We start from the raw sequence: 25606 nt of genomic DNA on the forward strand, positions 1-25606 counted from the left end.
ATTATTGATATTCTTCGCCTGCCGTTTTTGTTACCGCAATGATGCGCAACATTACTCACATGAACACAAATCGTTAACTAGGGTCCACAGATGTAGGTGATAATATTTGTGTTTAAATCTAACTGTTGTACAGTCTTAAAACTACTAACGGACTGTGGGCCTGCCACATTAACTCCCCCCCAAACTTAGCCGTATATTTTAGCCACTATACTATAACCGCGAAAATCGAAGTTCGCAAATTGCGGGCATTTTTCTCTGTCACTCTAATTACGCCTTCATTAGAGTAAAAGAGAAAGATCCCCGCAATTTGCGAATTTCGGTTTTCGCGGTAGCCCCTCTGATCAGTTTGCGTACCAAGCCCAATGGATCGTAAGGGAACCTCGCTGCCCCCGAGCCCGCATACACAACGCGGCGCACACTATTCACATTCCTCAGCTTGAATTTTGTTACATTCTGGTAAAAGTAGGTAAGTACAAGATACTTCAATTTCAAAAAAAAAAATCTTGGTTTGATTGATCTACTATCTTCTAACGGTAGGTATATAGGTACACAATCTTTAAATAGTTGATATGACATTTCATGATCCACGCATATCAGCAGTAATATCAATTAGAAAACCAGCTTGATTTGGTAGGTGCTTATTATATAGGTAAGCAAGAATACAGTAGAAGTTTTTCAATATCATTTTCGGGTTGATGAGATGAGGCAGGTTCACCCTCCATTCCGTCTAAAGGCTCCTCTTCACGTTGGGCCAACGCCAACGCCAACGAGGGACGCAGCCATGCGGTAGAATGAGATAGCAATATCACTTGCTCCCTCTAACGCATAAATGCGTCCCTCGTTGGCGTTGGCCCAACGTGAGGAGGAGCCATAAAGAATAGATGAACAATTCACGGTAGTTTGCCGATTGGCGCAACTCACTGTAACGTAAAGACGTTGAAGTGGTTCGTCGCTACTCATTAGATAAGTGGAATTAAGGGAATACTCGTACAGAGCCAGAAGCCAACAACCGCTTCTCGCTTGTCGACGCCTGCCTCCGCCGACGAGCCGTAAGTGCGTCGCGACGACAGCTAGGCCAACCACAAATACCTATATTACTTACGCTCATGAAGACGGTAAATAAATCTACTTTCTTAGCTAGGTTTCATTTCTTTTTTTTTCGAGTATTTATAGTTACCTAAATATTAGGGATACCTTTAAAAAATATACCAAGCGTACGTAGGCTTTTACCCGCGACTTCGTCAGCAAGGAATTATTAATGTATGTACATAGATAGGTAGCTATTATTGGTATTATTTTATTCAATCTGCGTTTTGTTAATTCCCCATACAAACTTCAACCCCCCCTTTTCACCCCCTTTAAGGATGATTTCTTGAATGAAAACTACCCTTTGTCCTTCTCTGGGACTCAAACTATCTCTATACGAAATTTCAACTAAATCGTGCACCAGCGCCGGTGCAACACCGCACGGGCGGGACAATTCCTTGACAAAGTTTGATGTCCAGTTGTTGTTAAGTCCCCATACAAAATCCCACCCCTTTAAGGGATGATTTCTGGGATAAAAACTATCCTACGTCCTTCCCTGGGACTCAAACAATCTCTATACCAAATTTCATCTACATCGGTTCAGTGGTTTAAGCGTGAAGAGGTAACAGACAGACACTTCCTTTTATAATATTAGTACGGAATATGGAATTTAGGGTTACATCTCCGCAATATGGTTGTTCAATACTTACGCATAAGAATAAGTAATAGGTACCTATCCTCAAGTTCACTGTTAAGGCGCGGTGTGTAGTAAAATGCGCTTTTTTGTAACCATATTTACAGACTTTTACAAGGATTTCAAGCATTATTTTCTAGTATGTATAACTTTAGTCCTTGAACTACGTTATTGCTTGTCAGAAACACAACGGCTCATTATTTTCTCGATAGAATCTTAAGTTGAAAACATGCTTAAAGCTGTCTTTTGATCCATATTTTAGAAGTACTACGACGAAAATGGATATGAAACTTACCTCATTCGATAGCTTTTAAGTAAATCTTCGTTATTGCTGGTCCTTTTATTGATACGTTAATCTTTTCATTCATACTTTTATGAATTCAAATTTTACCTACCTAAATTACACCCTACGCGGCAATACCTTGCGCCCATTCCCCGCGTCAGTACGCCCGTGGCCACTGCCAGCGTCGGACCTATGCTAGTTTAGTGGACGTTTCATAAAATGTGTAACCACTGTATAAATATGCAAATATGTTATACACACAATGTTTTTCAACATACTTACGAAGAAAAGCAAAATAATTCTTAATTACTGTGACATTTCAGACATTCGCCCGTCATATTGTCATTTTATAACAAGTTGGGAAGCAAAGGCACACACCCATCTAACCAATCCGGAATTCAGTCACGATTGATAAATTGTGTAAACATATTTTATTAAAGGCTATTAAATTAATCAAATTGAATCATTTTTAAACATATGTGTATGGAATTCAAATACCTATGTGGGAGTGTTTAGTGTATGCTGGTAACCATTTCACCGCTTTTAGTTTCCGAGTTACCTACATGCGTTTTAAGGGAAGTGGTCGAAAAATGTCTAAAATGGTTTTGTGTTTAATATTAGGTAAGGTAGAAGTACTAGTGCTCGACGCTGCACTAGTATTTGACGTGGGTATAGTGTGTAGCTTTCAAATAGAGCTCGACGGCTAATCCTATTGTCTATTGTTAAGTAAAACCGCTCGTGCCACGTGCCACAACCACCAGCATAAAAAATACGTACTTCGGTTACTGAGTGCCGGTGAGTCGAACGCTACAGAACCAGTCTAAAATGTGTCATAGAGATGCGTAACAAGAGCGCACCTACACTGGTTTTTTGAGCGTTAGCCCGCGCTCAGGTGCCAAATAAAATAATTAAGACCCTTTTTTGCAGGTAAGTAGCACGTGCGGTTTTACTTAACAATAGACAATAGGATTAGCCGTTGAGCTCTATTTGAAAGCTACACACTATACTTTATGTCAAAGTAATATAGGTTAATTGAACGGCGACGATCTTTCTGTATTCAAATTTAGTTCTTGTCACTTTGACATAAAGTGCCCATGTCGAATACTAGTGCAGCGTTGAGCACTAGTACTTCTACCTTATTTCCGCCAAGTCCGTACCGTGCGTTATGGAAATTTATTCCAAAAAATGCTGTTTTTATATACCACACTGGTGGCAAGCAAGCATACGACCCACATTCACCATAGCCTATGGAAGCCTGCAGCTACGGGGATGTGACACATCATGCCAAATGTTGATTGCTTTTATATAAAATAAAAGTCCTAATACTCGTATATAAAATAAGCTTTCATAAGTAATAGTTACTGATTTTTAAAAAGCACGTTTCAATTAAAAGACATGTCAAGATCGGTTACCTTCTTTCAAGTACTTTCTAATGCTAAAAAAAACGAACTACAGTATTCTTCCTTATTTTCAATACCTACTTGTCCGAAATTGACTTCTAGAATTAGACCAAGTGTGCGACAATTTTGATTGCACACGCAGTGCAAGTGTTAATCATAATTTCATAAAGGTATGTCGTTCAAAATAACACTTGCACTGCGTGTGCAATCAAAATCGTTGCAGAATTTTCTTGGTCTAACTCTATTATATTTTTATGGTAAGTAAGTACTAATTTCTGTCTCATAATAATTGGGTATAATTTGATTAGGTTCTTAGTTTGTCGGGGTATACTCTCATATTGTATATAATTTCATTAAATACTCATTAAAATAATAAACCTTATTTCGATATTAATTGCCGGAAAAAATCCCGGAACTGACAAATCAGAATATTCAGAATACCGATGGCGCCAGAATAAGGATGTAGACGTGCTGCGCGGGAATGGTGCGGCGGGGCGCGCGGGGCGCCCGCCCGCCTGTTCTACCACGCGTCTGCTTCACCCCCTCGGAAACGTAAAACTCAAGTATAAGAGCGCCTTAAGGAGATGGAATCAAAGAGGCAAGACGTCGTCTCGTCATGCTCAAAGTAAAATAAGTGTTAATAATTCTTAAAAATGTTGTCATTACCGATGCTGACATATTTAGGTAGATTAAAATAACTCAAGTTAGTAAATATATTAAGATTTTGTAATAATAAATAAACCTCAATTGTTTTAATAATAAATTGCCATTATTTTTAATTATTTAAACACTTAGTAACTTTGAGGGTCCACAAATTCCACATGCACGTAGATTAACTTTTATAAATCTGGGATGAAATTGGCACTAAAATAACAATTATTAAAGATAATTTATTCAAAACGATAATTTCTTAAAAATAATTATGTTCGCTAAATATTAAGCTATCAGTGACACGTGACACCACACTGCACTTGCGCCAGGCGGCATGCTATTCATCGCTATAGAACCGCTCGCGCTCAGATACTTAAGTCTTTAAAACCTTCAGTGAATACTTATTACTTATAATATACGTAGGTAAATTCACTAGGTGTGTGGTATTATACAATATAAATGTAAATATTACATTCATTCAAGTAATGACTATTCTTATCCTAAATTGGGCGTAAAGCCAGGAAATTAGAGAAACTTGCGTCCAGAATATTTGGGCACTGTATAGTTTTTTTTTAGGTAAGGTGGTGTTACTGGTGCTTGACGCGGTCCCAGCACATGTCATCCTGAAACATAAGTCATCGTCAGTAGAGGTGACAGCAAGGTGTCATCTATTGGGCATTAATTAGCATGTCGAGCACTAGTACCAACACGATGAAAACGGAACTAATTTTAAACATAAATAATGAATAGCATAATCCTGGAGACTCTGGAGTGCTTACTAATACTATTTAATACACTACTTAATCGTTTCATGTAATGTCAATACGGATTAAAGTATGGCTGGCCTTCACATTGGGGCCTGGTTTAATGTGACATCAATGTGTAGATAACAAACCGTATGCCACATTCACTGTTTTGGGACCACTAATTACGTATAAACTCACATAAACTTTCTTTGGTTTGTAAAAATACCAATTTCAAATGAAAACGGCTTACTTCGTAAATTTTAAATTTCATTTAAAATAGGTACTTAGTACGAGTATAAAGTTATTTAATAAGTCATATTTGTTTAATAATTAAAACGCTGGTTTAACACAGCGGTCGGCAACCTTTTAGTACCCATGGGCCACATAGCAGTTAACTTTATCAGTGCCGACCGCTGGTTTAACACGTTCCTTGCTCTATACATATCAAGTCTCTCGCAAATCACAATAGCACTTACAGTGTGAAGTCCAGACTCTGGAGCAGAAAGAAAGAAAAGTTAAACATGTCAAATAGGTTAAACTCGAATTTCATCACTTCGCCTTCTTACTCATACTTAGGGTGGTATTCAGCCTATCCAATTTATTTGTCCAATTGACCGTCACGTTTTGCTTTTGTGAGAGAGTGAGACGCCCTGACATTGGACAAAGAAATTGGATAGGTGGCCCGGAATACCCTTAAAACCGACAAAGTCAACCTTGTTGTTGTTGTTCATTTTACCTACTAACATTAGTTTATAGATTAAAATGTGTCACTAACGAAATTGAACCTTGGTTGGCCTTAAATAAATTTATGATTAATTTTTAAATTTTACTCGGCTGCCCAAAAAAGGAGTGTAATGTTATCAAGGTTCATGATTTTGAGAAAAAGTAGGTACAATTACAGTAGGTACTTATTTAGATTCATTCGGATAAATACCACACTACGTAAGGGAAATATGTAGGCAATGTTTTTAAATCTAGCATACATTGTCTTCGGGGTAAGTTCATCCCTTCGGATTCGGAAGAAACGTTTAAAGGTACACACGGTTATAATACAAAATGTAAAATACTTAGTTGTCATAAATTAAAATAATTCTACATTGCGGCATTGTGCCTGTATCAAATACCAAGTGCAGAACGGGTATAAAGTTAAAGAAAATCAATTTCCTATTCTTTAAATCGTTACATATCTCTCTGAAACATATCTATCTGAGAGTCTAGATCACATTATGGGGAGAGTCCTCGCTCACTAATCTTAGCTGCCTGCGCCGGTGCTAATCTACCTATATTTTTACGGTGCGTCAGTATTCGGGAGCTACTGGTGTAAGGAGTATTTCATATGATCGTAGTAGGCATGAACCGACGCGGAGCTGACTGCAGGTGGCTGGCCGGACGCTGGCGGCGCGGAGGACGCGGGCAGCGCAGGCAGTGGGGGCAGCGCGGGCAGCGGCGTCGGCGGCGGCGACGCGTACGCCTTGCGCTCCGGCAGCGCCGGCAGCGGCGAGCCCAGCCCGAAGCCGCCGAGCCCCAGCGATCCGCCCCCGAGCATTTGCCCGTGCACTCCGCGCATTCCTGCGAACATCGCCGATGTACCTTAGGAGGAAATAGTTTCTATGTTATTTTAATATAATATAAAAACATATTTTAATAGCATTTCGGGTAGGTAGTTTAAAACGTTCGCTTTTGCAGCAACTTATTAATAAGTAGGTATTATTAATAGTAAACAAGTAATCATAGCACTTAAATATTCCTTTTTAAGTTTCAGTAGTAGGTACCTAAAACGTATAACTACGAACAATGAGCTATAGACACGAAAGTTTATTCAGAAAGATTAAATTTCTACCGCTAATAATATGATAGCTTCGGACTAGGACTATTCAGTTTAAATGGGCCATTCTATCAGCAAGCTTTCTTCTAAATCGCGGCGCCATTGCGGTGCGGGGTAGCGTTAGCGTTGATACATGGATAAGACAAGTGATTTGTGAAACATGCATCCGATTAAATTTACGCGTGTAAAGTATAATTGCGGGGCCGGGCGCGTTCCCATCGATCGCGGGGGCGCCTGCGCCGCGTCTGTTGTCGGCACCACGTGCACGCCTCTGGTAATCGTCGTAATTTAAACAAACCCAGCAATGCTCCCGATTGGACGGTTTTACGTGTAAAACCGAACTACATAGTTGAATCTATTTTCTTAGAATTTAAAGACACGTGTTACTGCGCGTATTCCGCTACAATTTTTTTTAAATTGTACGTATGTATAGGTTTTGTTGTTGTTTTAAGTACACATGGGTATTAGTGATCTCCATCGGTTTCAATTATTTGTTAGCTATTTAGACCAGTTTTCGTAATCGGCACTCGCATATGAGCTACCTACGCTTTTTGTTTTTATTATAAGTATGCACACCTACTACTTTGCTATCCCATGAAAATAGATTTAGTTAGCAGATACAATATTAAACAGAAAAAATGTATTCTGTATACATATTTATGTAGATGTGTGGAAAGATATACCTGATAGCTATCTACGTAGAAACCAGTTAACTACATATTTAAATCTTTAAATTAAATCATCTACCTATCTAAGATAAGTTGTTGTTCGATAACTTTAAGTACTGAAGAAAAAACTTTACGCCACGAAAAGAGGAAGTGAGTTGACTTCTGTTCGAGCTCAAGTAGGGGCCCGATTCGGATTTTGAAATAGACATCTATTAGATATCTTTTAGACATCCATCACCAAGATACGATAACGATATGTTTAAGATCTAACCTGTGAAACTTGACATTTGCGCTATTCTGGAGATACTCTTGAACGATTTCTACAGGATATGACTTAGAGATCCAATTCACATCTAATAGATATCTTACTCTATCTAACGTAAAAGTGACATCGGTTGCCCGAATTGCGCTGCAAAAGAGAACTAGTTGATATCTAAACTATAACGTATCTAGAATGGATCTAGTACGTGTCGTCTCTTGTGAATATCTTGAAGTTCGAATACGGCAGTATGTGTAGTTGGGTAGGTAACGACGTCTCCGGTGCGCTGTAGCGGGCGGCGCAGGCGCGGCGCGGGCGGTTGTCATCGCGCGGCGCGCTCGTAGATCACGGCTCGCTGGTAAATGCTCTCGAGTGGGCAAGCGACGAGAGACACGCGCCGGCGCACACAACTTTTCCAAATAACGCTACGTACTTTAACCGCTCAGCTAAAGATTTATAGGGTTTTAAGAGGCATACTCGCGTTGAGCTGTGGGAAGTAATCTCTACAATAAAGATGACTAATGCTGATACAACATGTTGATACGCGGAACAAAAGAGAGCAGCTAAAACGGTTGCAGCCTGCGTTAATTTTAATACAAAATATACCTACCCGATGTTTTTACACTTGAGAGTAGACTGCGCAGCATCTTGTTACACGTTAATTTTTTTTAAATTATGATTATCGCATAAATAATTTCGCCAGCAATAAAAGACTGTGAATCCTGAATGCCGGAAATCTGCCAACAAACTTTTTAAATCGGTACAAGAAATTGCAGGCGTTAATGCTATACATATAATTATTTTCGCTTGTGCTCAATGAGCGATCATTAAATGTTAAAACGGATTCTGAGTTGGCAGGTTCACCGAACATCGGGTGACGTCAGAATTCGCATTAAGGATTCACGGGGACGCAATATTCCAGAATATGAAACAAACAATAATATGCATATATCAAATTGAGCGTGTGACGAGTAATTGGATTTATCTTAAATAGATAAACTTTATTGTCAGGGTTATGATTGCACCCTTAGCTAAATAGATATTAAAATAAATTGCACACGTTAATTTGAGAAACACATTTTAAAAATGAATTCGCCTTTAATGTCGTAATAAGTAGATATGTGTATTTCTCTGTACCTGATACTAAGTAATAATGTGCGTAATCTACATTATCAGGTTACACACGAAGTGCCCATTCGTTGATAATCTGGTATTGCGCGTCCGATCCACCTTAAATCAAGGAAAATAGTTGTGTGACAATCGTAAACATCTAATACGAGTATTGTCCACATATTTAGTACATAATATGATAGAGTCTGTGCGGAAAGAAGAGTCGTGGAATTTAAGGGAATTCATTACATTTCACGACTCTTCTCTTTCCACACAGACTCTAATCGTAAATTTTGTATAAATTTTCATTGCATATTTAAATTGAAAAGATCAATTAAGTTTCATTATTAAATATTACCTATTGCTACTCGACTATATTATTATTTCAACGAAAACTATGCAATATTCACGATTTCTGCATGTTATTTATTTGATGCGGAAGATGTTATTGCTGACGATAGCAAGAAATAACTCACAGATTTTCCAGCATTTTTGGTGCAGCGGGGTGGTATAAATAATTTCAACCCTAATGATTAATTAGCGTTAATTACGTTAATATTACTACGTTACGTTAATATTAGGGTGGTAAAGTAGCACTTTATGTAGTATGTACTATAAACTATAAAAGACTTTAATATAGATGGGTGCCTTAACAATTTTATACAACAACTCAAGGAAAAAAGGCCGCCATACTATAAAAAGCTTCGGGATAGTGAGCCAATTGCGTTTAAGGGTGATTCTATGTAGAAAGAGTTTAACGCACGCATTGAAAAAAAAAGTGACGGCCTAATTACGGCAGTTTGCATTTTGATGAAAGTATAAATATTAGGTGTTGCATTAAAACCACCGTAAAAATAAATACAACAGCCTATGGCCTATTTTATAAAGCTACAAGTTACAATTTACAATCGGAAGTCTCTTTCTAACCCAATGTGTTAGCTCGAGACTTCCGCTTGTAAATTGTAACTTGTAGCTTTATAAAATAGGCCACTAGTATTTAAAAAAATGTACATTAGGGGGTAGGAGCTAATAAATAATACCTAGACTTTCGTATTCCATCGATAACACTCCGGTATATTGCACCGATGAGTTAAAAAGACCATCTAAATGTACTTTTTCAACAAAAGAAAGTGAAAAGAAGACTGGGAGAAGTTGGATAGGTGAAAACCGCATTTTATCGCGAACATACCTACAAACCTACATACACAGTACACACAAACGGACGACAGACGCGGCGGGGGCTTGGTTTTAAAAAGTGTAGTGACGTCAATACATGTATAATTTCAAAATATAGCTATATTTAGCTGGCGGGTTTACAGATTTTAAAATAGAAAATAGGGTTTAAAATAGATTCTTCTCAGATCACAAAAAAATTTACTCTCCCATAGAAAGTGGAACGCTCAAAATGTACCTATATTATATGAAAAACGGCAAAAAAATTTTCGCGGTTTTGGGGTTGGTCCCGTAAGTAGCAAAAGTTGGTCAGTATAATCCCAAAACCTCCCTGGCCCCTTCTCAGATTAATGTTTTTATTTTACAATTTCTCAATACTTATTTCCGTGATAGGTATTTTGTGATGCGGTTATCACCATTCTAATTTAGACATTATAACGATTTATTTGAGATGTATTGTATGTCGACGTTCGATTTCATGGCGGGACAAAAAGCCTATGATCTCCTTTACTGACTTTGTCATTATTTATGCGTCTAGCTAGACACTCGGGTTTAAGCAATCGCAATGTTTAAAAAAATAGTTAACGACCAAATAACACCATCAACAACATGTACACACCTAAATTATTAAAATATGTGTTATACAGCACCATACGCAAATCGGTTTCATAAAAACTGGTTGTGTAAACAAGGGATCAGGGTTGTAAAAGGGTGAACATTTTTTGCAGGGTTGCGCATATAGCGTTTTCACGCATTAGGTTTTTTTAGTGTTTTTAATAACCCAGTTTAACCTGGGGATCCAATGCCTGTAACGGACCGACTGCTTCTACCCAGACCGCACACATTGCGGCAAATGGATCGATCTCAGTGTCAATTACTGAGTTAATTTTAACCAGTTCTATATTTAAACTGACATTAAAAAGAGGTAGAATGAGACAGAATTAACTTTTGTTGTTTACATCAAGTGCAGTTGAGACAAAAATAATCATAAATTCTATACTTTCATAGAGAAATATATTGAAAGAACCGTAGAAAATGTACCTAGAATTAGAAAAGGGCTTTGAAGACAAAACAGTTCATTTACATGATAAAAAAGCGGCCAAGTGCGAGTCGGAGTCGCCCATGAAGGGTTCCGTAGCAGCAAGTACCATATTAAAATTGCGGTTAACGATTTATGACGTATTAAAAAGAAACTATAGTAGTGGACCCTATAATGGACGTGGAACCAGTAATGGGACAAAAAAACATAATTCCTCTAAAATAAGTATCTAAAAGTAGTTTATAAACACTGGCTGTATATTATCATAAATAGGAGTCCTAGAGCTGTGTCTGTTTGAAGTTTCATTAAATTTGGTTGTTTTATAAGAAATTGGCGTCAACCCAAAAGTTGTCGTGTCACTGAAAAAAAATACCACTACGAATTCTTAACAACTTCGCTAAGAGAGGTGAGTTAGTTTATTAAATTTTAATTAATTATACTTGATGAAAACTAGAATGTGTTTTGTTAATTGCATTTACCATGAGATAAGGTATATAACACACTATGTTGTGACTCCACAGATGTAAAAAAATAGTGGTATTTGGCCCAATCCCATTATAGGAGCTGTAAAACTGCGTACCTCCTATGATGGGACAAATGACAGAATGATGCTTGCTATGCCATAATTTCAAATTTAAACAATACAGAAATAAAATGTAGTTAAGAAATATGTCAATCAGGAGGTATTCTCGGACTTCGGATAAATTAATATCGTTTTTCCAAACTTTTATTTAACTTGCCCTGTTAGTTAGTGTGGGTCCAATCTTGGTAGCTGAATTTGAGCCACTTTTCGATTTCCGATTCAGTTGAAATTTTGTGTAAGTACGTAATTAAGTATGCAAATCGGATGATAATGCAATATTATGATAACATGGACCTAATCTGATAATGGAGACAGGAGGTGGCCATGGGAACTTTATCGCAATAAACCCTAACTAATTGTGTTTGGGTATATTAGAATTGTCTCCATGGATCTAATACAATAATAATTAGCTGTGGAAAGAAAAATACATTCAGCGATAAAAGCTTATACCAAAAATTGTTTTATTTTGCCGTAATTTATTCCCCATTTCAATATTCTATACTGATAGAGCAATGTCCATTATAGGGGGCCCATTACTGGATCCACGTCCATTACCGGGGGCCCATTACTGGAACTTTGGTGTCCATGACTGGAGAAAAAAAGCATAGTTTTAATTTGTTAAATATGTGGAAACTAATTGCAGTATCTTTGATACAACACGCCTAAAACATGAAAGACGGATTGGACTTTCATCTTTTAACACGCTAAGCGGTAGACCATTTACATGTATAAGGGAAATATCATAAATACTCCAAATTTCCTCTTAAATGTCCCATGACTGGTGCTGTTACTATAATTACTAGATCTCGTTCAAATCAATTTTCGGTGGAAGTTTGCATGGTAATGTACATCATATATTTTTTTTCATCACACTTGCTCGGAAAAGATGTATTTACACGTAGGGCTTGCGGGCGGGAAATTGAAATTTTCGCCCTAGGGCGGAAAAAATCTTTTCCGAGCAAGTGTGATGAAAAACACTTATTTACACGTAGGGCTTGCGGGCGGGAAATTGAAATTTTCGCCCTAGGGCGGAAAAGTGTTTTATACAGAAGTTTGTTCTTATTAATTCTCCTTTTTTTCCTTACAAGTGTGATGAAAAACATTGTGTGTGCCACGGGCGGTAAAGAAATTCCGAACTCGTGAACATTTTAAGCCCTCGCTTCGCGTCGGGCTTAAAATTGACACTCGTTCGTAATTTCTTATTTCCCGCCCTTAATACACAATGTACTATTTAGTTTTATCATTCTCTTATTTTAGAAGTTACGGGGGGGGGGGGGGGGCGACACACATTTTAATCGCATCGACTTTCATTTAAGAAGTAAAAGAAGCGGGATTTTGCTAGTTAGTTAATACCTTTTTATTATGGTTGTATTAAGTGAAAATTAAATCCTGAAATATCATTTCCACGACTTTCGCCCCTACACGCTATTCAATTAAATGTGACGTATATTCCCGTTCACTGCCTATCGCACTTCTAGAGCAGTGGTGAATCACAAAATTCGTTTTTTTAAACAAACGTCAGATGTCTAATCAAAAATGCTCATAAACGGAGCACCTATGAACGAATAAACAAAACATCAAGGTTGTCTTTCTTAAAATCATTCTTGATTTTTTTTATTAAAGCGAACGTGCGTTACAGTTACTCGCCGTCGACGTTATTCTCGAAATACCTATTGCATTTATAAAGATCAAACGCTTGGAACAAACGGGCGTTCGTGTAAACAGATCATACCCACTACGCTCGCCGGTATGCGCGGCGCGGCAAGGCACGACGTACGCAGCGCCACGTAGTTATGCCTAGTCAACTATAATACATCACATCGTTTTAAGCACTCTAAAATAGTTATTTACGATAGTTGCGGAAAAGAGGAAATTCGAAACGAGTGGCGATAAATTAAAACACGACCGAACTGACCGAAGGGAGTGTTTTAAATCGACACGAGTTGCGAATTACCTATTCGCACGTGTATCGTACAACGTTTTACAGTACTATATAACCCTTTAAACTTTTGACATACGCACGAAAAGTGCTATTTCACGCACTAGTGCTGCATGTACTGTAAAAATGTTTTCGAACATAGTTTTGTTATTCGGTGATTTTGACGTCATAAAATAAAATTAACCATGATGTTCTCAAAGAAGGCGACCCAAATACTGGTTTTTGTAGTTCAATCTGGATAATTTTTTGATGTACTCATTAACATAAATAATTAAATACCTAAATCACCCATTGCATATTACTAATAAAAACTCTTTCTGCGTGTATCTAAATTAACCTTTTGACCGTTCGACTTAGCTTCGAACTGTGTAGAACTTTTACCGGTAGAAATAGAAATGCGCATACTTAAAGTACTTACTTACTTACTGCTGTGGCGCAACGACCCGGAGTGGATCTTGGTGAAGATACATAAAGCGAATAAACTAATTTATTCTTCGAAATAAACAAAAGGAGATTTCTTTACTACTATATAGTGCCTACTAGTCAAATCATGGGATTAGTTGTCAAGCGGACCCCAGCCTCCCATGAGCCGTGGCAAAATGCCGGGATAACGCCAGGAAGAAGAAGAAACAAAAGGAGATTTCTTTGAGGGGAAAAAAGTAAAATGGCATAGGTCCCATACGGCTAGAGCACATTTGTTTAGGATGTTTTTATCATTTGGTAAATAATAAAGTTCGCCTGAAAAAGGAAGCTGTCTAGTTATTGTTCTTATTTGGCTGCTACCTATTAGTTTTTCTAACTAGATGGCGATTATTCCGAGCTCAGTGGTCCGATTTGAATAAATATTTTTGGTTTAAAAGAAAGAAAGAAGCTTTACATCCAAGGTAGTACATATTTCGTTATTTTAGGAGTATTTTTTCTGAACTAGTTATAATTATATATATTGGGTGTTACAATATAAACTTTCCATATAAAACTACATATTTATAATAAAATTAAAAACTAATTTGGTTTTGATCTGATTATGGGGTCCCGGAAAAATTGAGGCCACTGGTGGTTTGTGTGTTTTCTTAAGCAACTCGAGCATTTCCTCTAGAAAACCACCAAGATGATATGTGGAAAGTCCCCTACATAAGTGAGACAGTGGGTGTATTAAGTATTATCATATTATGATCTTGGATGTAGGTAGTAGTGGAGACTATGAGGTGATGGGTCTGAAGTCGTGAGTTGGGCTTGGGGTTGACGGGTCAAGGTTTGAGGGGCTGAGGGGGTTGAAGAGACGGTGAGCTGATGGATCGGGGACTGAGGGGTCCAGAGGTTGGGAGTTGAGGAGTTAGGGGTTGGGAGTTTGAGGGGTCGGGGGTTGGAAACTAAAGTGACGGGGATTAGTGGTTGAGGGGTTGAGGTTGCAGGGTCGAGTTAGTTCCAATCCCACGCCTGTATGCTATAGACAGTTTGAAAAATATTGAATCTGTTCTTAAAAAACCGGCCAAATGCGAGTCTCGCACGAAGGGTTCCGTACCATTACGCAAAAAACGACAAAGAATTCATGTTTGTTGTATGGGAGCCCCACTTAAATATTTATTTTATTTTGTTTTAGTATTTGTTGTAGCGGCGAAAGAAATACATCATCTGTGAAAATTTCAACTATTTAGCTATCGTGGTTTTCGAGTTACAGCCTAGTGACAGACAGACGGACAGACGGAAAGCGGAGTCTTACGCTACGTCTTACGTAGGCGAACAACGCGCGAACGCGGCGCGGCGCGGCGCGGCGAAATCAATCCTTTGATGCCCATAGAAGTGTCCTACGTAAGCGATCTCGTTGCGAACGCGGTGCGGCGCGATTTGCACGCGAATGTCAGGCGGCGCGGCGCGGCGCGGCGCGTCGGCGGCCGCTTTCGCCGCGCCGCGCCGCGCCGCGTTCGCGCGTTGTTCGCCTACGTAAGACGTAGCGTTAGTAATAGAGTCCCGTTTTTACCCTTTGGGTACGGAACCCTAAAAAGCAAGATGGCAATGAACACACTTTCCTCTTCTTACAGATCGCATTTCTCAACCGATTCTTGTGAAATTTTATGTTTGATAGTTATACTACCTACCTATAGATTGTTTTTGTTTTGCCGATTCAGTGATTGTAAATTTTTCAAAATGCTGGGAGTTTGGTATGTACTATGTAGAATACATAGTACATAGCAGGTAGGTCTATCACGGATTTACTAGTATTTTTGGTATGATGTGTGATGGACATAAATAAACCAATATTACCACTGTAAATATTGTTCAATAGATTAAATCAACCCTACTTTAACCCATTACGCTGTGAAACTTCATATTTCTACACCTAATGCAGTATTGCGACGGTTAAAGATTGCGACCGCTTTCCTTCCCTTCAAAAATACCTAGCCCGTTATTATACGATAGAAAGAAGATATAAGAAACTACGAAAAGAGCTGGAAACTGTTCTCTTTGATGGCTTTTCTGATCATCAGCATGCAGCGATCGTCAGAGCCAATCCCTTCGATCGCCGATGCGCGCTGCCATTGCACATGTTACCGCAGCTTTTACGACGGTCGTAAGGGAGTGCTCGGGCTTCTCAGAAACGGGCGCAAGCGCACATGGGCGGCTATAAACCGGCGATTATCCGGCTCTGCGCTGCCTCTGCCAGTGTGCCTGGGGCATTTATTAGCCATCTATGTACGCGCCTTGGTGATTTGCCGATCACCTTTGGTGCATCTGTTTCATGTCTACATTCATCGTCATTGGATTTAAGTGTAGGCACAGAATAAATAATAGTACTAGGTACAGAAGACTCACTCTCTAACAAAACGCGTCTGTTACAATCAGGACAGATAAGGCCGCTAGGTGGCGACAGCACCACGCGCGGCTTATGGCAAACCCCAAAAGTGGGGTCGAACGGATGTAGGTACTTTTAGCGACCTGTAGCAAAGCGACGAAATCGCGGAGTAAGCTAGACACGCCCTGGGGGCCGATTTTTGAATTTCGATCACCCGATTTCGTCACTCGAAAATCGGTGGAAAACGACGAAATGCTAATTTTTGAAATACGAACGATCGAAATTTGGAATCTATTGGTATTGACCACTCGATTTCAATTCTATTAGTAGAATTTAAACGCCTAGTAGTGGAGATATCATTTAACGAAATACACGAAATCGAGTGGTCGAATTTCAAAAATCGGCCCCCTGGTGTAGGTACCTAAGTATCTCATATAGGTTTTTAGCTAGTTTACTTTTCATACAAGTAGATATGTAAATACGCGATGCTACATTATTTTTGTTATGTATAACAACCCAATGGAGTACGAGTAGGTACCTATTATAGTGTTTCTGTATTTTTAGGTTTCCGTAACCAAAATCGCTTAAACGGAACCCTTAACCTAAGTTTCAGAGGTAATCTAAAACTATAAGCTGTGTTATCATGAAGTTTTATAATATATATGTATCTTCTGGGCCGCTACTGAGTATGTATAGAAGTTAAAATAAAAAATACATAAAGTATAAATCAGAAAAAAATCTAGCTTATGAAATACCGTAAAATAGGGATAATTTGATCAAATTCGAAGTTAAAAAAGTAAGTATTTATTTCTTTATCTTCCCGAATATACCTACACTTTAAGGCCTGTGCACACCGGCTGCGTGTGCGTAACGTGCACGTGCGCGTGCGGCGTTGTAGTATACAGATCCTTATGAGAGATGGCACACCGCTTGCGTGACGTATGCGTGTGCGGCTCCAACATTTTAGCGCACGCACACGCGCACTTCACGCTCACGCAAGCCGGTGTGGCTCGGCCTTTAAAGGGATGTCGATTGACATACAAACAAGATTCGATTCGAATACATGAAATTTTTGTAGGTACTTCTTTATTTTTGGATGTTTATTTGTTATTATACAGTGAGTAAATTCATACGGGCAAACCTTTAGAGATGATTAGCATAGGACTTAATAAGTATATTGAGAACCATACAAAGTAATTCGGTCCACAATGTAAAGCAACACACAAGTTAGGTACGAGAAGATAAATTCTATATCTGGTTTGATATACATGTCGGCGGCCGATCGTAAGATCAGGCAGATCGTAATGTTCATGTGTAATGTTTTGACGATAGTCACATTAAACCAATATATAGTTAGGATAGGTTCGTTAGGTTGCTTCAGATCAACTTCAGATGCCCGAAGGGCAAACTGCCCGGAAATAGGAGCCCCGCTACGCGGGGCTCCGTCGACTCAGGGAGAGAGTGAAAGATTTTCACGTTTCACGATATGCCTAGGAATTTCACGATATGCCTGATCTTACGATCGACCGCCGACATACATATTGCCCGTATTGAATTTATAAAATACTAGCAACCAGTCCCGGCTTTGCACGGGTTACTCAAACCATTAACAAATTATGTACCTAAACCTTCCCCAAAAATCACTCTTAGCATCCTATAGAAGTGGTGTACGCGTGCCTCCTTGAGGGACAAAACATACGCAATGCGACAATATTAAAAACACGTTTTAACATTCCTGACAATATACCAAAAACAATCTACGTAATTCGGTCGGGTTATTTGTTGCCCATCATAATCCATACTAAATTTATGGTGGCCTGGTGGGGAACAATCAAAAATTGAGACTGTGACAAGGACAAGCAATAGTACCGCTTTCTCTGCTACTCCTACTGAAAGTTCTATAGGTGTATATCTACTGTATCTCGTTCTGTCATTTGGCCCCTCCCCTGTTTCATCTCTATTAGATTAGGCTATTAGGTATTGTACCTCTATGAGACAGACAGACATCTGTCACAATATGATAAATATGAATTTTCTCTAAAATTATGTACATCGATAACTAATTAAGTTCATATTTATGTACATTTATTCAGATAAGGAGTACAATTTTTTTTTTTACGTTTTTATGTACCTACTTAAATATAATTTAATTTAAAATAGAAATAAATGGAAAAATAAATTAGATTTATACTGTTCTTCGAGCAACACCGGCTTCCGACTTTACCTAGTAATTTATCGAAGTCGCCTACTCTCGCCATATAATAATACTTATTTTTGATTACCTAGAAAATTACCATTCTCAATTCTTGATAATTTTAAGGAGTGCATCGTGCATCGCATAACCTTTTATACCATTAAATAGCCGTCATATTTGAGTAGGAATTATTTACACCGATAGATTTCCTTGACTCCATTAATTTGAAATCAATAATAATGAAATCGCCGATATTTTAAAACGTAGTAAATATAAGAACCTCGGTAGAGAGTATCATTTTGTACCGTTTGGAGTTGAAACTAGGTCCGTGGGGTCCCACAGTGCGCACAAGTTGACGTAACTGGTGACCGAAGAGCTGGCGGCTTCCTCGCACAACGTATCAACATTGCGATACGAGGAAATTCCGCCAGCATTCTTGGTACAATGCCTCATGGGCCTAATTTAGATATAAGATAGTTATTAATTTAGTTTAGTATGACCACTGTACATATATCTATCTATCTAATACCTACCTTTAAACGAACAATTCTTGTTCGTAAGCGATATATCGATCTAGCTAGGTCTTATCTCTGGGAAAACGCACACTTTTGAGTTTTTATATGTTTTGTGAGCAAAGCTCGTTCTCCTAGATATTATATTTTATGTTAATAAATGATTTATTATCAAATAATATTTTTTCTCCAGAATGTTAATATCCACTATCTTTATATATCTAGAGACAACAATTAAGCAAATACTATAATCAAAAGCAGTATACTATAAAGCTGCGCCCGGTCGGGTTTTGTTATTTTTAACAGACTTCAAAAAAGGAGGTTATCAATTTGTCTGTATACAGGATAATTCAGGAGACGTGTGCAGGATCAACTCCGCGCATTCAGTTAATTAATAAATAAGCAACTGTTTCGTACCAAAAATGAGGGGGGTTGCGTTTAGCATTGAATAAAAAGTTTTTGGCAAAAATTGCGTTTCTAGTACAAGATTTTATCGCTGACTATACTTTTCTTACAACAGACAACTAATACTCATCGAGACAATTCTAAAAAACCCCAACACAATTAGGTTGCGTTGTTTCATCACAAAGTCCTATGGCCAACTCCTGTCTCCATCATCAGATCAGCTCGATGGTACCATAATATTGCATTGTCATGCGATTTATACATGCATGTAAAATTTGAGCTCAATCGGAAACCGGGATATGGATCAAATTTAACTTGCAAGATTTGATTACACACAGACAGACAGACAGACAACGGTCAGGTGAAACTAAATAAAAGCTTGTAAAAAGTATAAATAAATGGAGATAGAATTCTAGACCAATCAAATTAGAACCAAAAATAGCGTTTTGAGTAATTAATTCCCAGCAAGCTGTAAATCGTTTTATTACTTTCATTTGATTCTAAAATGCGCGTAAACCGAACTTGCTACTGAAGATTATTCAAAACTATTTCCAGTTTGCTGGGAATGAATTCTTAAAAGAAATCTAATTTGATTGGCCTATTCTGTAAGTCGATACTTTTTTACTGGAAAATTCCTCTTCTTTAATAATATTTTACTTGTTAAATAATAATACATACTTTTTGAGAAGGCGGTGCTGGTGAAAAAAGAAAAATCTTCTTTTTTCTGACTTTTTTGTCTATAACTTATGAAATTTTTAGTGTGCTAGTAATCCAGTAACTTTGTCGAATTTTGTAACCTGGCTATTTTGCGTCAAATCCGGTAGTTCTGATTTTTTGCAGGCTTGTTTATGATGTTGGCCCAATGAATAATCCAAGTTTGTGACTTCGAGCGCCGAACGCAACTTTGACAAAATTCGAATAAACCGCAATTTTTTTTAGTTTGGGCGATTAAAACCCTAAAGTACTAGTTTTTGGTAGTAACTTCCTAGAGCGTTTTTAAAGTAGACTAAATTGGCTACAATAAGACACTAGAATTGTCTCTGTACATCTAATATTTTCCGCGATAAAGCCTTTTAAAATTTTATAATTTTACATCAGTTCTTAGCTATAATATAAGGGTTAGGTAGGTAATTTATATGGAATTCATCACTGCCACGTTCTACAAAATATTTATTTTCAATAAATTTTTTTTTTTCAAAATAGGCACTCGTACATTTTTTTATGGAATATAAATATTTTGTAGAACGTGGCGGTGATAAAAACTTTTTACAAAAAAAAGAAAACCGACTTCAAAAAGGATGAAATAAAATATTATCCTTTTTAAGTCTATGCGTTACCAACTGATATGTTTGAAGTCGGTGCCAAGCCAACTTTTAAAGCATACCATGATTTTGGTGCGATTCGATAAGGATGTATGTTGGATTGCCTTACACGACGACAATGAACGTACTTTCTGTAGGTACAGTCGACGTTAAAAATATGTTTACACTTTTCGTCTTATTACAAAGGAGTAAGGTGCAAAAGTGTAAACATATCTTTGACGTCGAATGTACCTAAGAACATACCTCAAAACACACGATCAAATCTTCCTGGCACAGTATGTACCATGTTTGTCGGCACGCAAGCGTGGGATTGGGACTGAAGTTATTTCCCGTCCCTTATTCAGAGGACTACATTTCAAAATATAACACAATTCAAGGAATTTACTTTCTTGGCAAATTTCACCTAAAGCGGTTCAGTTGTTTAGCCATGAAAAGGCGACAAAGAGGCAGACATAATTACTTACACATTTATAATAGTTATTAGTACAGTTCTAAGTAATGGGATTTATAGTCATAAAGCTGATTATTTTTGACGGGTATTGGTACTACTTGGCTTGGCACCGACTTCAAACATATCAGTTGGTAACGCATAGACTTAAAAAGGATAATATTTTATTTCATCCTTTTTGAAGTCGGTTTTCTTTTTTTTGTAAAAAGTTTTTATTTTTCCATTTTTAGTTTTAACACATTGTTAAGAGCGCGACGCATAAATGAAAAACAACATCATGATTAAAATTCGTGTATCTACTTTAATAAATATGTAATCAGGAATTTTCTCGAGTCCGTCTGGGAAATTATAATTCCTGTCACTACACTAAATCCATCCTCCGCCCCGACACTGACCCCAACCCTCAACCCTCCCGATCACTCTACCTCACAGCGTATCAACCCCTGATCCATGTACCCCTCGGCCCTGAACCAGCAGCCCCTTAACCACCATTACCCGACCCCTTAATCCTCGACCTCTTAACTCCTAACCCTAACCCCCGATCAGTAGCCTTACCAGCTTACCAAGAGTTTGACATTGATTTATTCGCGTGTGTGTAACTTACTTTCTTTGCATCTCGCTCGTAGTGGCATATTAGTGCGAGCGAGATGCATAAAAAGTAAGTTACGAAGACGTTAGCGTCACTAACTTAGCGAATATGTCAATGTCAAACTCGTGGTAAGGCTACACTTGCACTACATCAAATTGGCGGTGTTCGGAAGCAAATGCTCGAGTTACTTTAGAAAACACCGAAATCACTTTACACGTGCCTTTAAAAACTGAGGAGTTCCCTCAATTCCTCATGGATTCCATCATCAGAACAGAACCAAAAATAATACGGAAATACCTTGGAGGCAACTCCTTTCAAACAAAAAAAGAATTACTCAAATCGGATCACAGGTGCCGGAGTAATCGCTGAACATACTACATTTAAAAAATCATCATCATTATCATCAAAACAATCATCATCATCAGGTCTACTTCATCAAAGTGGTGGTTTTTGGGAGAAAATGCTCGAGTTGCTTATGAAAACACCCAAATCACCATACATGTGCCTTTAAAAATTGAGGAGTTCCCTCAATTCCTCATGGATCCCATCATCAGAACAGAACCAAATTAAAATGGGACCAACTCGGAGGTAGCTCCTTTCAAACAAAAAAAGAATTTCTCAAATCGGACTACGGATGTCGGAGTAATCGGTGAACGTACATAGAAAAAAAAAAAAAAATAGCCACAACCGAATACAGAACCTCCTCCTTCTATGAAATGGAAGTCGGTTAATGAAGTCCATATAAATTACCTACCTAACCCTTATATTATACCTAAGAACTGATGTAAAATTATAAAATTTTGAAAGGCTTTATCTCGGAAAATATTAGATGTACTGAGACAATTCTAGTGTCTTATTGTAGCAAATTTAGTCTACTTTAAAAACGCCCTAGGAAGTTACTATCAAAACTAGTACTTTAGGGTTATAATCGCCCAAATCTAAAAAAAAATGCAGTTTATTCGATTTTTGACAAAGTTGCGTTCGGCGCTCGAGGTCACAAACTTGGATTATTCATTGGGCCGACATCATATACAAGCCTGCAAAAAATCAGAACTACCGGATTTGACGCAAACGCAAAATGTATAATTTTACTGTATTATAAACGCTTCGAATACATTTTTCCATACATCATTCCGAATCAGACTTATATGTTAGTGATGGACCTGAATACACTCGCATTGACTCGCATAAGCCTAGAGATAGAAGAAGCGACCACGCTGGCTGCTTTATTATGGATTCCTTACATATATCCTCTATAGAAATTATTTCTTGTCGTGCCCTAATGCACATGCTAGGTTTGAAAACATTCTAACAATAGGCAATAATTTATAACAATAAAAAAAAATAAAGAAATGAAACTCACCATGGTCATTGGTTACATATTGATAATTGGGTATGAGATCTGGAAGGTCGTGGTGCGGCGGCGGGGAAGGCGGCGGCGGCCGATAGCTGGTGTCCACCGACCCGTAGGGAAGCGGCCACTCGCGCTCGCCCATGCCGCCGTATGTGCAGTAGTCGCTGCCGTAGGGCAGCTGCTGGCTCGACGAGCTGGTGTGCGAGTAGGCACAGGCTCCATAGTCGATGGAACCCGCGTTGCTCGTGCCGGCCCCGCTGCTGCCGGCTAACTCGTAGCCCGCGGGCTGTGCCGGCGGCAGTGCGGTAACCCCGCCTCCGCACAGGTATCCACCGCTCCCGAACTGCGGCTTAAGAGCCTGGCACTTCCGGCGGAATCCTCGAGGGCGCCTCCTGAACGATCCCTCTTCGAACATGAACTCTGAGGAAGGGTCGATAGTCCAATAGTGCCCCTTCCCCGGCCTCCCGAGCCCCTTCGGGAGCTTCACGAAACATTCGTTTAGGCTTAAATTGTGACGCACAGAGTTCTTCCAACCCTGATATGAACTTCGGAAAAATGGAAATGTTTGTTGAAGATAACTGTAAATTTCGCTAAGGGTCAGCCTTTTGTTTGGAGAGTGTCTGATCGCCATGACTATGAGGGCTATGTAAGAGAAGGGTGGTTTTTCTTGTCGTCGGGTGGCCGGCGGGCGGCGGGCCGCCTCCTCCGTGGCTTGTTCCTCGGTCTTCATGCGTGCGTGCGCGCCGGGTCGCGTGCAGGGCTACAGTGCGCCCGCCCACCGCGCGGCGCCCGCGCACCGCGCCGTCCGCGCCGCCTATCGCCGCGCCCCACAACACTACCACTCCCACAACGGCCTATTCTCATTATATTATTTGCTAAACTACACTTGCCAACGTGGTTACTTATCTTCAGCCAATAAATCATTATTATATGACCTTTTTAAATCTCTGCATTCACAGTATTCTCCGTATCTATCGAGGTATAAGGATGGTGTCCTTAGTTATAATATTTCACTAGTGTAGCATGGTATAGACTAACTTTGTAGGAACATAAAGACAACTAACCTGTCAACAACGTTTGCCAAGGTATATGTATATCCATAAGTGATTGCGGGAGTGTTGGTGAAGTTGCTGGTGCGGTCGTCGCACCCGACCGCCAGCCGCCGGAGCTAGCAGCACCATGACTCCACAAACACTAAACAGTGGAAAACCCGCTTAGACAATAATATTTACCCGTCGCAAGGACGCCTGTCGAACGCCCGCTCTTGACCTAGCACAATTAAACCAAACATTTTACTAGATCTATAAAACGGCTAAGTATACGACGTACACCAAATATTTACCATAAACCGTAAACCAAAACTTTTGCATTAAACTTGTTGGATTTATTTACTCAAGCTCGTTTACTACAACAAGTCATTAGATTATAGTCCATATTACAGCGCATTAGGATACAATTTTAAGATCGTATCAGGTCTCAGTGTAATTATTACGTACAGTGTCGATAAGCGTCTAAACATTGTACGTTTACTATCGTGGTAGCTTTCTGTCATAAAATATTGTTACGTTATGCAATTAAGAAAGGAAACATAACAAACATACCTCACCATCATTATTATATCAACTGAGAAGGAAAGGAGAGGCTACAGAGTATTTACAGAGGTCTCCACACTAATTGGGGGTTTGCAATCCGAATCCGAAATGTATGAAATTATCGGGATCTGGTATACACTGATAATTATTTAATAAAGCAAATTAATTAGATCCGTGTAGAAGTGAGAAATCTATTTATATACAAGGATATAAAGGTCGTAGAAGCGAGATTAGGACTTTTCTTCTGCGCATCTCTTTTGCCTCTCGCGCCAATATAATGCTGACAAAATGACACAGGCAAATAACAATATGAGATAAAAATTGACATCAATTTGTTAGTTCGAAGTTCGAATCGGCCTCGAGGTAATGTTGAACAACAAACGCGCCGCGCTACGCGGTCGCAGACGCTTCCGCGCCGGGTTGCTGATCTCTATCATAAACATTTCGAGCACAAACTATACAAAACTAGTTAACACTTCTAAGACTACGTCACTATAATAACTAATATCCTACTAAAGCAACTAATTAAGATGTGAACTATTAAAGTAAATAGTGCTGCATAATCCAAGAGACAACGCCAGAAAATTAAACATCACTAACCGCTCGTCATGATTTCGTAGCACCTGGCTGAAAAAGAAATTAATGAAAAGTATGTAACTAAAGTTTTTACATAGCATCGATTATAAATCAGTAGTAAGATACAAAAAATCTACAGCGATATTCTCTCCTTTTCATGCCCGTTACACATGTAAGATGGTTTGAGAGAGATGCGGTGCTGAAGCGCTACGTAGCGCCGCCCACAAGATGGCGCGTAGCACAGCGTAGCGCACACCGCCGCCGCGCCGCGCCGACGCGCCGCTGCCACGAGCGGCTGCGCCAATCTTTAACCCTTCTTCGGTTATTTTTAGTTTTTTTAATCAAGTTGCAATCGCTCGAGCACCTACCGCCATAATAAATAATTGTAATTATGAGGGTAAAACTGATAGTTTATACAGAGAAAGCA

The 25606-nt window shown here is 38.8% G+C and overlaps 2 protein-coding genes across 2 annotated transcripts in view; both read right to left on the reverse strand.

The window, feature by feature from the left end:
- Positions 1 to 25606, reverse strand: part of LOC134679259 (uncharacterized) — a 452522-nt gene that overhangs the window by 392464 nt on the left and 34452 nt on the right. The window lies entirely within an intron of this gene.
- LOC134679265 (forkhead box protein F2-like) lies at positions 5918 to 23886 on the reverse strand. The gene is made up of 2 exons (XM_063538159.1): positions 23021 to 23886; positions 5918 to 6390 (listed from the first exon to the last, which is right to left on the reverse strand). The coding sequence occupies exons 1-2, from the start codon at positions 23739 to 23741 to the stop codon at positions 6113 to 6115; spliced, it is 999 nt and encodes a 332-aa protein (XP_063394229.1). The 5' UTR covers positions 23742 to 23886; the 3' UTR covers positions 5918 to 6112.

Source organism: Cydia fagiglandana, chromosome Z (assembly GCF_963556715.1).
Source record: "Cydia fagiglandana chromosome Z, ilCydFagi1.1, whole genome shotgun sequence".
Classification (NCBI taxonomy): domain Eukaryota; kingdom Metazoa; phylum Arthropoda; class Insecta; order Lepidoptera; family Tortricidae; genus Cydia; species Cydia fagiglandana.